General features: G+C 41.2%; 1 protein-coding gene across 1 annotated transcript in view; it reads right to left on the bottom strand.

The window, feature by feature from the left end:
- Window positions 1-14,034, bottom strand: part of LOC139737030 (sushi repeat-containing protein SRPX-like) — a 55,497-nt gene that overhangs the window by 2,720 nt on the left and 38,743 nt on the right. Inside the window, exons 5-7 of the mRNA XM_071647709.1 lie at window positions 12,376-12,496; window positions 7,098-7,216; window positions 5,264-5,452 (exon numbers count right to left, since the gene is read on the bottom strand). Of these exons, the coding sequence (XP_071503810.1) occupies window positions 5,264-5,452; window positions 7,098-7,216; window positions 12,376-12,496 (429 nt within the window). The remainder of the gene's footprint in view (window positions 1-5,263; window positions 5,453-7,097; window positions 7,217-12,375; window positions 12,497-14,034) is intronic.

Raw genomic sequence — 14,034 nt, 5'->3', positions numbered from 1 at the left:
GTCGTGTAACTTGCCTTGTCAATCATGAGCAACCAAAATCAAGAGGCGATTGTGTCGGCAGTGACTGGGGTGGAATACTGATGTACTCAGGTTTTATTTGTTTGTTTGTTATAATTTTCTTTTCTACTATCGCTTATTTGGGTCGATTACCAAGCGTCAACAAGGTTGGCTAAACTGTAATTACAGACCACGTCGAGGTTCTATAATGATATCAGGTATAAGTTCAAGTGAGGAAAGATCACCTCACCACTGACTTTCTCTTTGGTATGATTTTCTTTTTTTTATGCAGCGTGTTTGGAAAGCGTTATTGACTGTTTTATTTTGTAGCTTTGATCATTAATAAGGCATTCTGAACACCATGATCTTCTCACTTTCAAACATATTTCCCTATTTCAAAATCCCATAATGGTGATATTTTTCAGAGATCATGGGATCTGTTGTTTATATGCACACGTTATATTTACGAAAATTAGAAAACCATCTCATGGGCACCGTTTATCAAAGCCCCAGTGCTATTTGCATGACAAAATCAATGTTTGTCTTGCTTTTGATAGGGTTAACTGCGTATAGCATGATGCTTAACATGGAACTTTATACTAACTGGCATAAACATGGATTAGGGAGGACTGTTTTGTATTGAAAACAAGCAACAACGAAATATTTAAATCTTTCAATATAATCGGTAAACAACAAAGAAGTAGGGCAAAAATGCGTTGTCCAACCCTTGATAATCATAAGGAGATACCATAAATCTTGCGCGACATTTTACTTCAAAACTATATACATGTATTTGATTTGCTTTTTTTCTCAAACACATAACAGTGCTTAAGAGGAGAGAACGACAAATTATACGCTTTAATAGGGTTCAAAATATGATACCATCAAATCAAAATTTTAAACACCCTATTGGTAAAAGAAGCAGCCCATAATGATAACCTATGGTAAATACATGAAAAACAAAATAAAGATATATTAATGTTTGCAAATAACTTTATGAAATGTTTCCGTATTATTAAAGAGTGGATATTGTTATCACCGTGTTTTACTTTATACACTTCAATTTCAGATTTATGAGAATATATTTTGTATCGAGACTCTTTTATTTGGAGACCTTCTGGCTGAATGTATACTGGCAAGAGTTACTGAGGTCTCATACGTTTGTTTTCCTAATATAATTGTCATATTCGAGCAAATTTCTCAACAAAATGGACTACGGAGTTAAAACTTCAATAAACGCAAGAAAGGATCAAATCTAAAGGCCGTGTCACACCGTTCCGGGCAAGCTACGCGGGCTTGTGACGAGGAGGTAGTTTCTAGCACGTAGAAGATTTTCAGCGGGCGAACAAGAATGTTTGCAAATTTCATTCATGCCTTGTCATACCGCACGGGAGAAGTTTTGCGGCTTGACTTGCGGGGAAACAAATTTACTCCCCGGAGCTCTGCGCAGTTGGTCCGCACGTTACAGTATCTAGCGCGTAGTTGCCCTGAGGTGCTCATGGAAGTCCGATTTAACCGCAGCCAAGTTTTGAGCGTGACCAAAACTTTTTCCGGGTGAGTCGCGGGAATGCCCGTAGAGGTCCACGCAAAACGCCAGTAGGAGGCCCTTAGCGGCAACACTTCGCAGTCCCGTATGCAGCCAAGATAATGAAATTCTGTGGGATTTCAGCCATTCCATTAGAGGAATTCCTTCACTGAGTTGTCAGCCCCCATGCGACTGGTAAAAATTTGTTCTTTGCAAGTCGCACGCAAGGCTTGCCCGGAAAGATGTGACACGGCCTTGAAGGCTGTGTCACACCTTTCCGGGTAAGCCTTGCGTGCGACTTGTGAAGAACAATTTTTACTACCCGGAGGTCCCCGCACATGACCCGCACATGACAGTACTCAGCACGTATCTCACCGGTAGTCGCCCGGAGGTGCGCACGCAAATCTTTTTACCCGCAACCATGTTTAGGCCCTGTCACACCTTTCCGGGCATTCTACGCGGGCTTGGTGTGTGTGGGGATTTGCCAGCACAACGAACAATTTCTGAGGGCGGACAGGGATTTGGGCGAGTGAGAGCATGACTGTGTTTTACTTGCTGGACGCGTTCTACTTACTTGTAAATTCTACTTGAGGGTATACTGTGTGACCTGTGTACCAGTCGCGTGGGGCTGACAACTCAGTGAAGGAATTCCTCTGAAGGAATGGCAGAAGTCCCACAGAATGTCATTATCTTGGCTGCATAAGGGGACTGCGAAGTACCTGCGTGGGAATTGCCTGCGAGGTGCTGCCGCTAAGGGCCTCCTACTGGTGTTCTGCGTGGACCTCTCCGGGCACCCCGGAAAAAAAAAAACTCACTCGGAAAAAGTTGTTTCTTACCTGCTAGACGCGTGCTACTTATCTTCTACTTGCGTGTATTCCGTGTGACCTGCGTGAGAGCATTGAAACCGATTCGTTTTCTGTTACGAGCGACTTACGGTTACTGAGAAGTACCTGAGTTAGAGTAGCCTGCAAGGCGCTGCCAATATTAAAGGGTCTCCTACTGCTGTTCTTCGTGTACCTCTGCGAGCGAACCCCCACGACTCACTCGGAACAAGTTTTGAGCGTGCTCAAGGCCTTGTCATACCGTATCTGGGGACGTTTTGTAGCTTGACTAGCGGGGAAACAAATTTGCTACCCGGACCTATCCGCAGTTGGTCCGCACCTGACAGTACCTAGCGCGTTTCTCTCCTGTAGTTGCCCGGAGGTGCGCACGAAAATCCGATATAACCGCAACCAAGTTTTGAGCATGACCAAAACTTTTTCCAGGTGAGTCGCGGGGATGCCGGGAGAGGTCCACGCAGAACACCAGTAGGAGGCCTTAGCGGCAGCACATCGCAGGTAACTTCCACGCAGGTACTTCGCAATCCCCGAATGCAGCCAAGATAATGACATTCTGTAGTAATTCTGCCATTCCTTCAGAGGAATTCCTTCACTGCGTTGTCAGCCCCCACGCGACTGGTACACAGGTCACACAGTATACCTGCAAGTAGAATTTAAGTAGAACGTGTCCAGCAAGTAAGACACAAAAACATGCACTGACTCGCCCAAATCCTTGTCCGCAGTCAGAAATTCTTCGGTAGGCCTATGCTGGAAAATCCCTACACGCAACAAGCTCGCGTAGCTTGCCCGGAAAGGTGTGACAAGGCCTAAACATGGTTGCGGGGGGAAAGATTTGCGTGCGCACCTCCGGGCGACTACGGGTGAGATACGTGCTAGGTACTGTCACCCGGAAAGGTGTGACATGGCCTTTACTTTAATTTAATAAAGTTAAAATTTGGCTCCGTTTTAACTTGAAATTTAAGTCTCGGATGGCATCGCCGTTCAGTCGCGGAGCCCACTGATCTCCATATTATATATAACTATCAGTGGCGGAGCTTGGTCGAAACTAACCGCAAAAGCTGTATTGTTTCTTCAATGAGACACATTGAAAGAAGGTGTCCATGTCCACTACCGGCCTTCTACGGGATATGCCATTTACATTTGCTTTGGCAAATGTTTCGGAAAAAGCGGTTTTAGCAACAGCAGAGAACGCAAATTCGACGGGAATCACTCGACGAATAAGAACAGAGTTTATAAATATTGAATTCATTAACCTTTAGATTAAGATTAAAGTTTGCGTGTACCTTTTGCAACCATGAAAAGTATAGATTCCTTTCATAGGCTGGTATATTGCCGAGGTAGGTAATTCAGACATTTCCTCAGGACAATAAATTTTGAAACTTCTTTCTAATGGAGGGACAAATAGTGCTGTAGATTTCCAGTAACTTATTCGGACCTCAGAAAAAAAAATCCGATATTCTCGGTACAAACAGGTACGTGCTAGAGAAGGAGATGCAACTCCTGCTCTCCTTTGAAGTCATGCGCGGCACCGCCGAGAAGTTATGCGCTTAACTACAGGTGGAAACCAGGTGCTTTGACAAAAGAGAGCATCAATAATCAGGACTAGCGCTCTAACATCTAGAAATACCTACCCCTATTGCAATTCGCTCTCTCTTTTATAGTCCACGGGCCAAGACCCCGAAAAATGGGTTATTGGTAACCCGAGGTGGCAAAACCTTTTTGGTGTCATTTTGTTTGTCGGATATAGATATGCTTATCAAGCTATGATAGCATTTCCAAATGAGTAGCTTAGTCATAATAAATGAATTTTTAACCAATTTGGTCTCGTTTTTAAATCCCTATACTTCTGAATCGAAACTAAACCGCTATACAAAAAAAGAGCACTGTCGTCTGTATGTCCACAGGTGTTCTGTTGTAAACGCGGTGCGCTTAGTCTTTATGCAAGGCAGCGAAGGGAATATCCAAAGGGTTAAATTTTAAACATATTCCAAAGCAGAAAGACAAACGTGTTAATTATAAAACCCCTCCAAGGCTTCCTTCGAAGATCCATGTGAGTTCAATCAACAACACCACCAAATCGCATTCAAGTTTCATCCGAGAAATGAGGAATACAGAAGACATGTCATTGTCCTGATTTAACGGATTTTTTGTTACATTATTTCTTTATGTAAGAGATACTGACAATGGCTTGAAAAACAACGTTGAATGTCCGTAATAGAATGATAAAGTTTAGTGGTAATGTGCACAATAAATGTCATTGCTGATTTCAATATAATAATGCTGTGAAAAAAAAAAATTGCAGTTTTGTGACCCACAGTGTATATTAAGTAATGGACTGAAGAATAAGACCTATTCGTATCTATGCATGAAAAGTAAGATAATTTCTGATACAGTTACATTTTGCTGAAAAAAAAATTGCTTTAGATAAAATCTTTTTGCAGAGATATTCAGCATCAGATCACATGCATTTTCTAATGTCAAAGTCGTCTCTAACTGGTATGTTAAGGGTAGCAATTACTTCCCCTGCTATCTGAAAGGCGGTAAGTCAAGTGCTCTTTCATTATGCTAGAAAAGTGAAATTTTGTGGAATTCCCTTTATATGTTCTTTATATTGTTGTCCATACAACGTCATAACCTCTAGTAGTCTCCTCATCCAGAAGTTCCAACACCAAAACTTTAAAAATTCAGTACTTTTGCATCGGTTAAATTATCCGATTTTCCTCAAATTTCACTGATGTGTTCTACTAATGTTGCTTCTTTCACTCAATCCACATTTCTCTTTGGGTTTTGGTTTCTTGTAATATTCAGAAGACACTTTCATATCCTTGATTGTTGGACTTTGGGCATTTTGTGTTCAGGGAACATTGACCTTGGAGGACGCAATAGTGCCTCCCATTCTCACCTGAGCAGGCGGGCGTTGTTCCTGTCCAACTGGCCGTGTTATTCGTCCGCCGACAGGTCCTAGATGATGATCCGTTATGGAGCTGAGGACCGGTGAAGCACATGTACGTACAAGTTGAATCCACATTATTGATGTCGGAGCACGCCACGTGTCCATCATATGGTGCCGACAGAGATGGACAACGAATCACTATCGCGGAAATAACAAACAAACACACAAACACAAACACAAACACAAACAAAAGAACATAAAAGTGACTCGAAAGAAAACAGGATGTTGGAGACTGGGCATTAGACGGGGAAAACATCCAGAAAGAGGTAAACATGTCATACGAGCATTCACATGTACCGAGATTGCTTAAGGTCCAGTTTACCCTTGGAAGCAGTGATTAAAAAAAATGTTCAAGATATCGCCTTTCATGCATATATGTATATTGTAGGTCTGTTGTACCACAAAACATCCTCTCATATAAAATTTTCACGATATAGCCTAAAATATAAGATGTCAGTATTTATTTAAATAAACCGTAACTGTAGACGGTTTAGTCTAAAAAAAAATTATTATTACTATTGCTCACATTTTGTATATTTAACAATACTTAACATCGATTTTACTGATTCCAATTTTCACAGTGGTTTTTTCTATCCCTAACTCACATTTTAGAACTAATTTAAAGTACTAATGCTGGGATTTTGTTTCATATGCATATGCTAAATTATGCCTTTAATTTAAAACACGATTGTAATTAAGCGACGAAACGACCGTGTGGATATAAATCAACTCCAACCGTGTTTTGGAGGTTGCGATTTTTTGGAACACGTGCGGACAAAAGAGAGACGGAGCAACCATAGCCTTGACTGGATTCATAGACGGCAAAAAGCAAACAAACAAAAACATGATAACATAACACCCTCCTGTCAGACATGGATATGGTCCCTGGCGAAAGACTATTCGCAATCCGCAGAAAAGGCTAGAAAATATCACGGCATGACCAACGGCTGTGATGTCCACAGCTGAACCTTCGAAATTAAAGGTATTAGCCCACATTTGTAAACCTGCAGCAATTGGTCTCATAGTTAGCATGGAGTTTGGGTATGATTGTAGTAACACCTGTGCAAAATTTCGTTCCAATTAGTCCATTACTTTCATAAAAATAAAAGAAAATGCACCGTATGCATGCGTATAACGCTCGCTAGCTCCGGTCCACGCACGTACTACATGCATGCGATACATGTGTAAGTTACATGTACGTAGCTAGCCTGCGCTCGTAATTCGATTTTGGGTCGGGTTGACCCGGTTTGAAAATTGATTTTAAAACGATGATTTTCTCTCTTTTATCGAATGGTATAGACAAAGAGCAACATGTGAGGTATGTTACTGTTATAACTTGTACTTGAAGTCATATTGGACCTATTTTATGCAGTTTTGATTTTCGTGGGTTTGCAAATGTGGGCTAATACCGTTAAGGTGGTAGTTTTTAATAATATTCGTAAATTCAGCTTTTATCCCTGGGGACCCCACGTCATGTTCGTATACACGCGGATGTAATCTCATCCAAGTCTAAAGATCCCATAAACAATACAGAAATTTTATACTTCAAATTTATAAGGTGAAACACCCTAACGAAATTCTTCGTATGTAGACTGACTGTTTTAATTTTACTTTAGGTTTTGGTCCCACGTGCAGATGCGGATTTAACTCTTTTCAACTCCCCTTTGTTCCCCCTTTGTATGTTTGAAGAAACAGAATAGGGTGTCTTTTTATTCATTGAAATGCCATCATTGTCACAAACAAACAAACAATGACATGTAATGGAAGCAGTTATCACACTTACCGACCACCTTAAAACGAATAGTACAGTTTGCGTAGTTGCCTTCATTATCCGTAGCACGATACTGAACTTCGTGGGAGCCCTCGGGAAATGTAGAACCGGGACTTTCCCCCGACACTCGACTGTTGAAGTTATAAAACAAGATTAGTGTTCGGTTTTCGGGAAAAAAAAACACAAACAAAGAAACAAACATGATACTAGTATGATCATGATGATAGTCAGCGAAGCGTGAAAATGACAATAACCTTTCAACAATGATTCTCAGTTGACATTGTCTCAGCAGCTTTGCTGTTACACGCAGGGGCGGATCCAGGAATTCTGTAAGAGGCGCCTTTACGAAATAAAAGTGCACACTCGAACCTTCCCCTCCCCCATTTCTTTCTTTTTATTACCTCCGCCAAGGGGGGAGGTTATGTTTTCGTTACCGTTGGTTTGTTACCTCCGCCAAGGGGGAGGTTATGTTTTCGTTACCGTTGGTTTGTTTGTTTGTTAGTTCGTTCGTTCGTTTGTCCGTGTGCAAAATAACTCAAAAAGTAGTTAACGGATTGAAATTAAACTTGCAGGTAAGGTTGAGAATGACACAAGTAACAAACGATTAACTTTTGGTAGTGATCGATCCGAGAATTTTTGGGGAACTTATGAAGGATTTTTGATATTTTGGCAGGTAGGGTCAATGAACTTGGGAGTTCATGCTGTGCGTATTTGAGGTTTGCATGCGCGCACTAAAGCGCGTGCTCTATTGGTTTCTGCTAGGGCGAGGCGCGCTGTGCAGCTGAGGGTTTATGACGTAACAAAGGCTTTTATATTGGGAAATCGGGCGGCTTTCAGCACACAATGCAGTACGTGTGGGTGGATATCGCTGATCTCTGTGGAAGAACAAGATCAGGGGCCCGTTGCATAAAACTTACCGTTGAATTTCAATGGTAACTACCGTCAAAATTAGGCGTCACAGCCAATCAGCATCAAGGATTATACAATTTACCGCTAATTTGAAGACTTACCGCTAGAAAGCAGCGGTAAGTCCAGCGGTAAGGGTTTTATGCAACAGGGCCCAGTGCGGGTGGAAATGGGCTGCATGCTTTGCGGAGGTCTGCGCTCAGAGTGCTTCTCTAGTTTAGTTGGTTGGATTGTTCTTTCGTTCGTTCGTTTGTCCGTGTGCAAAATAACTCAAAAAGTAGTTAATGGATTGAGATGAAACTTGCAGGAAAGGTTGAGAATGACACAAGTAACAATCGATTAACTTTTGGCAGTGATCCAAGAATTTTTTGGGAATTTATGAAGGATTTTTGATAATTTGGCAGGTAGGGTCAATGAACTTGGGAGTTAAGGCTGCGCGTATTTGAGGTTTGCATGCGCGCACTAAAGTGCGTGCTCTAGTTTCTGCCAGGGCGAGGCGCGCGGTGCAGCTGAGGGTTTATGACGTAACAAAGGCTGCTATATTGGGAAATTGGGCGGCTTTCAGCACACAATAGCCGGGTTCACACGTACAAAATAGCGGGATGACGATCGCGATGCACATCCCGAGTTTTTTTGCGAGCGTCCACACGTACCAAATTAGCGGGATAGCGATCGCGATCGGTATCCCGCTAATTTGGCGAGCGTCCACACGTACCGAATTATCCCGCTAATTGCCGATAGAGATAACAGCAAAGCCTGCAAACTGGGTCACACAGCGCCCTTCTCTATCACTGCCTGCGCGCACTTACCTTTGTCCATTGTCTTTTACGCGTCAGTGGTGTGGTTCGCGCGCTGTTGTTATTGTGCTCCAAAGAGGGGAAGGACCTCTTCGCAGAGGCCTCGCTGTTGTGATGTGCGCATTGCATGATGGTATATAAAAACTCGAGATTCTAATCCCGACCGTTCACACGTACCAGCGCGGGGCCAATTATCCCGCTAATTGACGAACCAGCGCAAGATTTCTTGGGATTAGCATCGCGATGCTTATCCCGCTAATTTTCGGGTTTTTTTCTGTCCACACGTGCAACTCGGGATGACGATCGCGATGCAAATCTCGAGATTTGTATCCCGCTAATTGGTGTACGTGTGAACCCGGCTAATGCCAGTGCCGTATACATTGTATAAAGAGAGTCTGGCGCTTGGGGGACTAGCGTGTACGCGCAGGCGTCCCAAAGGCGCAAGGGACATCCTGTCTGCAATGCTTGACTTTTTTTTTTTCTCAGAGAGGGAGAGATAGAAAGGGGGTAGGTTGGGGGAGGGACATTCTTTCATTCCAACCATGTTGAACAAAGCCAACTATCATGGCAATCATTCTTACACATTCAAGTAGACACAAACACAGTGGTACATAAACATGATAAATAATAGGCATAATTCCTTTATAGGAATATTATGATAAATTGCAGTAAAAAAAGAAGTTACAGTGAGCCGTGTCATTAACTGTCACCAGACTGTATGCTATACATTATATATTAAGCAAGTTGTCCAGGTAACAAGACTGCTGTATAACAAAATGATATATAAATTTACAATTCTAGCTGTGCACAGACGATAGACGAATTCCACAATTGTTAATGATTCGCACGTACATAACCATCAATTACCATCCTATTTACTCCTATGTATAAAACTGGCATGAAGGCCTACTAGTAATTCAAAAGGAATACACCTATGTACAATGTACAACATGACAACGTCATCGATAAGGACGTATTAAGGTATGTAAAATCATCTCAAATTGTTTAAAAATAATTTAATGAGAAAGATCTGAAATTGAACTAAGCACAAGACATTACCTGGATTACGTTATGAGGGATATCCTCGGTGGCATCCGCACCAAATTAGAACTATATTGCCATGATCATTGAATAGATATTAAGTAAATAAAAAAAAAACCCAAAACAAATGAAAATGTCCTATACTCTTAACAGGTCTGGAGTACGTCTTTCCAATGTTACACGACAGTTTCACATACTTGGTAGAAAAAAAAATGGCGGGTTTGTCACAAAATTTAATGCGTCGAGTGTTTAATTCCTTAAACTAGGTGTGAATGGATGGACTTTTATTGTTAAAGACTCGCAGACTGAGCAAGTATTAGGGAATTTGAGCATTTTCACTTGACTAATCTATTTTTATAACAATTCAAATACTTTGAGCGGTCATTTTAAAAATATGGGGAAAATCCTGTCATGTTAGTATTTCACTTGACCTTTGACCATTATAGCCAAAATCTTTCCGTACGTGTCATTGTGGAGTGATGGTGGCATGCAAATACTGTTTTTTTTTTTAATGCATTGGGTAATCCCCAAGGTATGGAGGAACTGTGCAATAATATTTCAACAATAGATCACACTTGTAGATAGTAGAATTTCAACATTTTCCTGACATTGATCCTTTTGACCTGTAAAATGAATCTCGCCTGGAACAGAAACAAGTTGCTACTCGATGACCAGTTTTCTGGCCGCACTCTCATTTCCCACTTTTTCCTTCCTTTTGGATCTGCTTTCTCGTCGCACTCCGATTTCCCACTTTTTCCTTCCTTTTGGATCTGTCGGAAAGCGGTGTGCCATTACACTTGTGCCAGGTCGTTTCATGCAACGCCATGCTGCGCAGGAAGGCATGACGAATCTTCAGTTTATCGCGGTAAGATAATAATATCAAAATATATTTCGTGTATACCTTCTACTTCAAGAAAGTAGGCAACGGCAATGACAATTATTATCCCCACTGCACCGTGACCAATACTGGGGACGTCCTAAAGGCAAACAATATTAGCGCGTAGCTGCGCGAAATGAACAATGGGCACTGCGTGTGAGCTATGCTCGCGCCCGAGTAATTGACTTTGGTAACGACATGGCGCCTGTAGATCATGGGATCAGCTTTTGACCAATCACAGGCTTCAAATCTCATAAGCCGAAAACCGAGTTGGCCAAACTCTCTTTATATACGGCACTGCACAATGCAGTATACGTATGGGTGGAAATCAAAGACGCTTGCTACTATCTTTGGTGGAAATCACTGATCTCTGTGGAAGAACAAGATCAGTGCGGATGGAAATGGGCTGCATGCTTGGCGGAGGTCTGCGCTCTCAGAGTGCTTCTCTAGTTTCTTTTGTTTTAACAATTTAAAATCCTATTTGTTTAGCAGTGCATTCTGAAGACCAGTCCCTTTTGAAGACAGACTTTCATGCTCTTTTTTTTTTTCTGCTTCTTCATCTTCTTCTATTACGGTGTTGTACTTGCATCTTCAGTCTTTTTGCTTCGATTTAAAGCGCCTTGAGCATTTAATTAAAGTGGAGAATGGCGCTATAGAAATTGTATGTATTGTTATTATTATTATTATGAACGGAAAAAAAATAATAAAGGGGGCGCGCCCGGTGCGCCACCTTCAGGATCCGCCTCTGACGCGAAAATACACACAGCATAGTCGAATAATAATAATGCTTCGGCATAACACTTAAAATTCGATTCTGTTTTTCCAATCATATCAATTGTGTCAATATAGATTCCTGTTGACGGAGCAAATCGGATGGAGGGGTCTGTCAAGGGCAACATCGTCTTCCAATCGTAAAAGAAAGAATAACAATGACAAAAGTGTAGGTTGTGCGATCCCCTGAGACAGGGCGGAGACTAACTTGATGTGATCATCTTTGTATCCTATAAAGCAATATTTTGCACCTTAGATTTTGTTGAGGGGTTAGGAAATAGTAGATACAAGGGTCAGTATCATTCCCATAATTTCTCTTCCTCCCTTCCTCACTCTAAGCCATGTGAATTAGTGAATTTAAGACAAAATGTCCCCAAGTTATGAAAATGCGTTCAAAGTGTGTTCAACGTTCATTCCATGCCTATATGAATTAGGGAACCTACAGCTTCCCAAGCGTATAGCTTAGGCCCCATCATATTTCTGATATTTACTCGTGGCATTCTCAGATGATATGACCATACATTGTGTCAAGTATGTTGTGTTTTGTTTGTTTCTTTTCTTCTTCAATCAACAGACATGATTGTATATCTTGTATTCTTGTTTTACTGTCAAATCATTTTGTAATCTCATCATTGAGAGAGTGGAAATATAAAAATAAACCTGAACTTGAACTTGAACTTGAACGTGGTCTTAGATATTTAATAGTTTAAAAAACTTATGCAAAATTGATGTACCTGTATGCTATGACAGGTAGGGTGTCCTAGAGAGATAATGGAAGTGAAGATACTAATGATAAAGACAATGCTGACAATGATGATAACAGTAATCAAAATATTCGTAAAGAGTGGATAAAGACCGAAGAAGGAAACAAGAGAATGCGCAAATGTGGTCTTCAAACCTGACAGAAATGAATTCGTCCTCAGCAGTTGGTACACTCCAGGTCACAATTTCACAGGTGCGTGTGGTGTACTGATTCCCGATGTTTCCGGTACAGTTCTTGAATTTTGGACTTGCTCTGTCTGGTCAAAGAAGCAGAGTTTATGTCAAAATATGCAAGTAACGAAGAATTTAAGTAAAATGCCCCTCTTTTCAGTTAGATTTTAAATGATACATGTAGATTTCTGAGTTAGCAATTATCATTTAATCTATTGGACTCCATTCCCACCAGCGAAAAGATTTGTAATGTTTGGGTGGGAAAAATTTGGAGTGACAAAAAAAAAGATTAAACAAATAATCATCAAAAACGAAACAAACATAGAAATAAACAAGAAGCATAAAAGAAGTAGGGAAAAACAAGACGTATGTAATTGATGGATTGTTTTACAATTGATCGTTTTGCCTTCTAATGATCTACCTAGAGGAGTAATGCTATCATAGTGAGATGTATAGATCGACAACTGTCATCTGACATGAGTAAAATTTTAAAAAATGTATGATTCAAGATCCAAATACGTGAATGTTTGACAATGCAACCCTTCCTATCTACTCTTCAATTGGGTCCAGAGTTAGGTATTTATGTGGTTTTCAGTGCAAAATGCTTTGTTCACTTGTTTTGAGTTCCTGTCTTTGTCATTGGCATTAAATACATGTATAACGTGGGAAATCAGTGTTTGGGAAAACTGAATCATCACTGTAACGATAGAGGGAAATTTTGACAATGTGTAATTGTTCGGAATTAAAATTAACACACCGGGAAGTCCCGATGGATTGTTTACAGCAGCCCTATTATGCAATAATTGAACACCATGTTTGCACCTCCTTAATTTCGGCGTGAATATAAACGGTTCTACCTGCCAGACCCGAGGTGGCACGTAACTAAAGCCCCTGTTCCACTATGCCGTTCTCGCTACGATTTGACAATTTTCACAGATCGGGAAGGATCGGGTAAAACCTGAGCCGATCTGGACACAGTACGATGTTAGAACGCCTAAGTACGCTGCAGTTACGACTACTAAGTGCTTGCTACGCTCTTACTACGATGATCGGGAATGAGACATTACGATCTCTGCCGCTGCCGGTACGCTTTAGAACGATGTAGCTACGCTGTCAGTGCGATGTTGCCGATGTTATCCGATCGATGCACGCTGTTTCTACGCTCTGAACGATCTATACGATCTTATCACGCTGCTACCCCGTTCAGAGAGCTGAAAAGTGCCCGATGTGCCCCGATGAATACCGATTCGACTGGGGGTCTGCAGTCAGTCAACTTATTAGCACGCAGAACCGAAGAAATATACTGTGGACCTCGAAGAGGCTCTTCAACTCACGGTTCTTTTGCAGCAATGCATTGTATAAACAAAGACTAGCTGATTTTTTCAAGGCTTTTTCTTGATGTCCTTGCTTTTATAGTCCGTCTTCCTCCAGTTGTAGATGCATGATTTCATATTCTTCAAAATTCTGCTATGTCCTCTTCCTCCTCTTTAAGCATCACGTGCAATCTCTCTTTCTTCGCCTTTTGGGTAGCTGCTTCGCTGCTTTCTTCTCTTCTTTTTCTTCATCTCTTCTTCTTCTTTGAAAATTACAACTAAAATTACTTCCCGTTCTTGTGCCGATGTTA

Source organism: Diadema antillarum, unplaced genomic scaffold (genome assembly GCF_040938485.1).
Source record: "Diadema antillarum isolate AM-2024a unplaced genomic scaffold, OU_Dant_1.0 seq00000676_RagTag, whole genome shotgun sequence".
Lineage (NCBI taxonomy): Eukaryota > Metazoa > Echinodermata > Echinoidea > Diadematoida > Diadematidae > Diadema > Diadema antillarum.
This window is presented reverse-complemented; position numbering and strand designations above follow the sequence as displayed.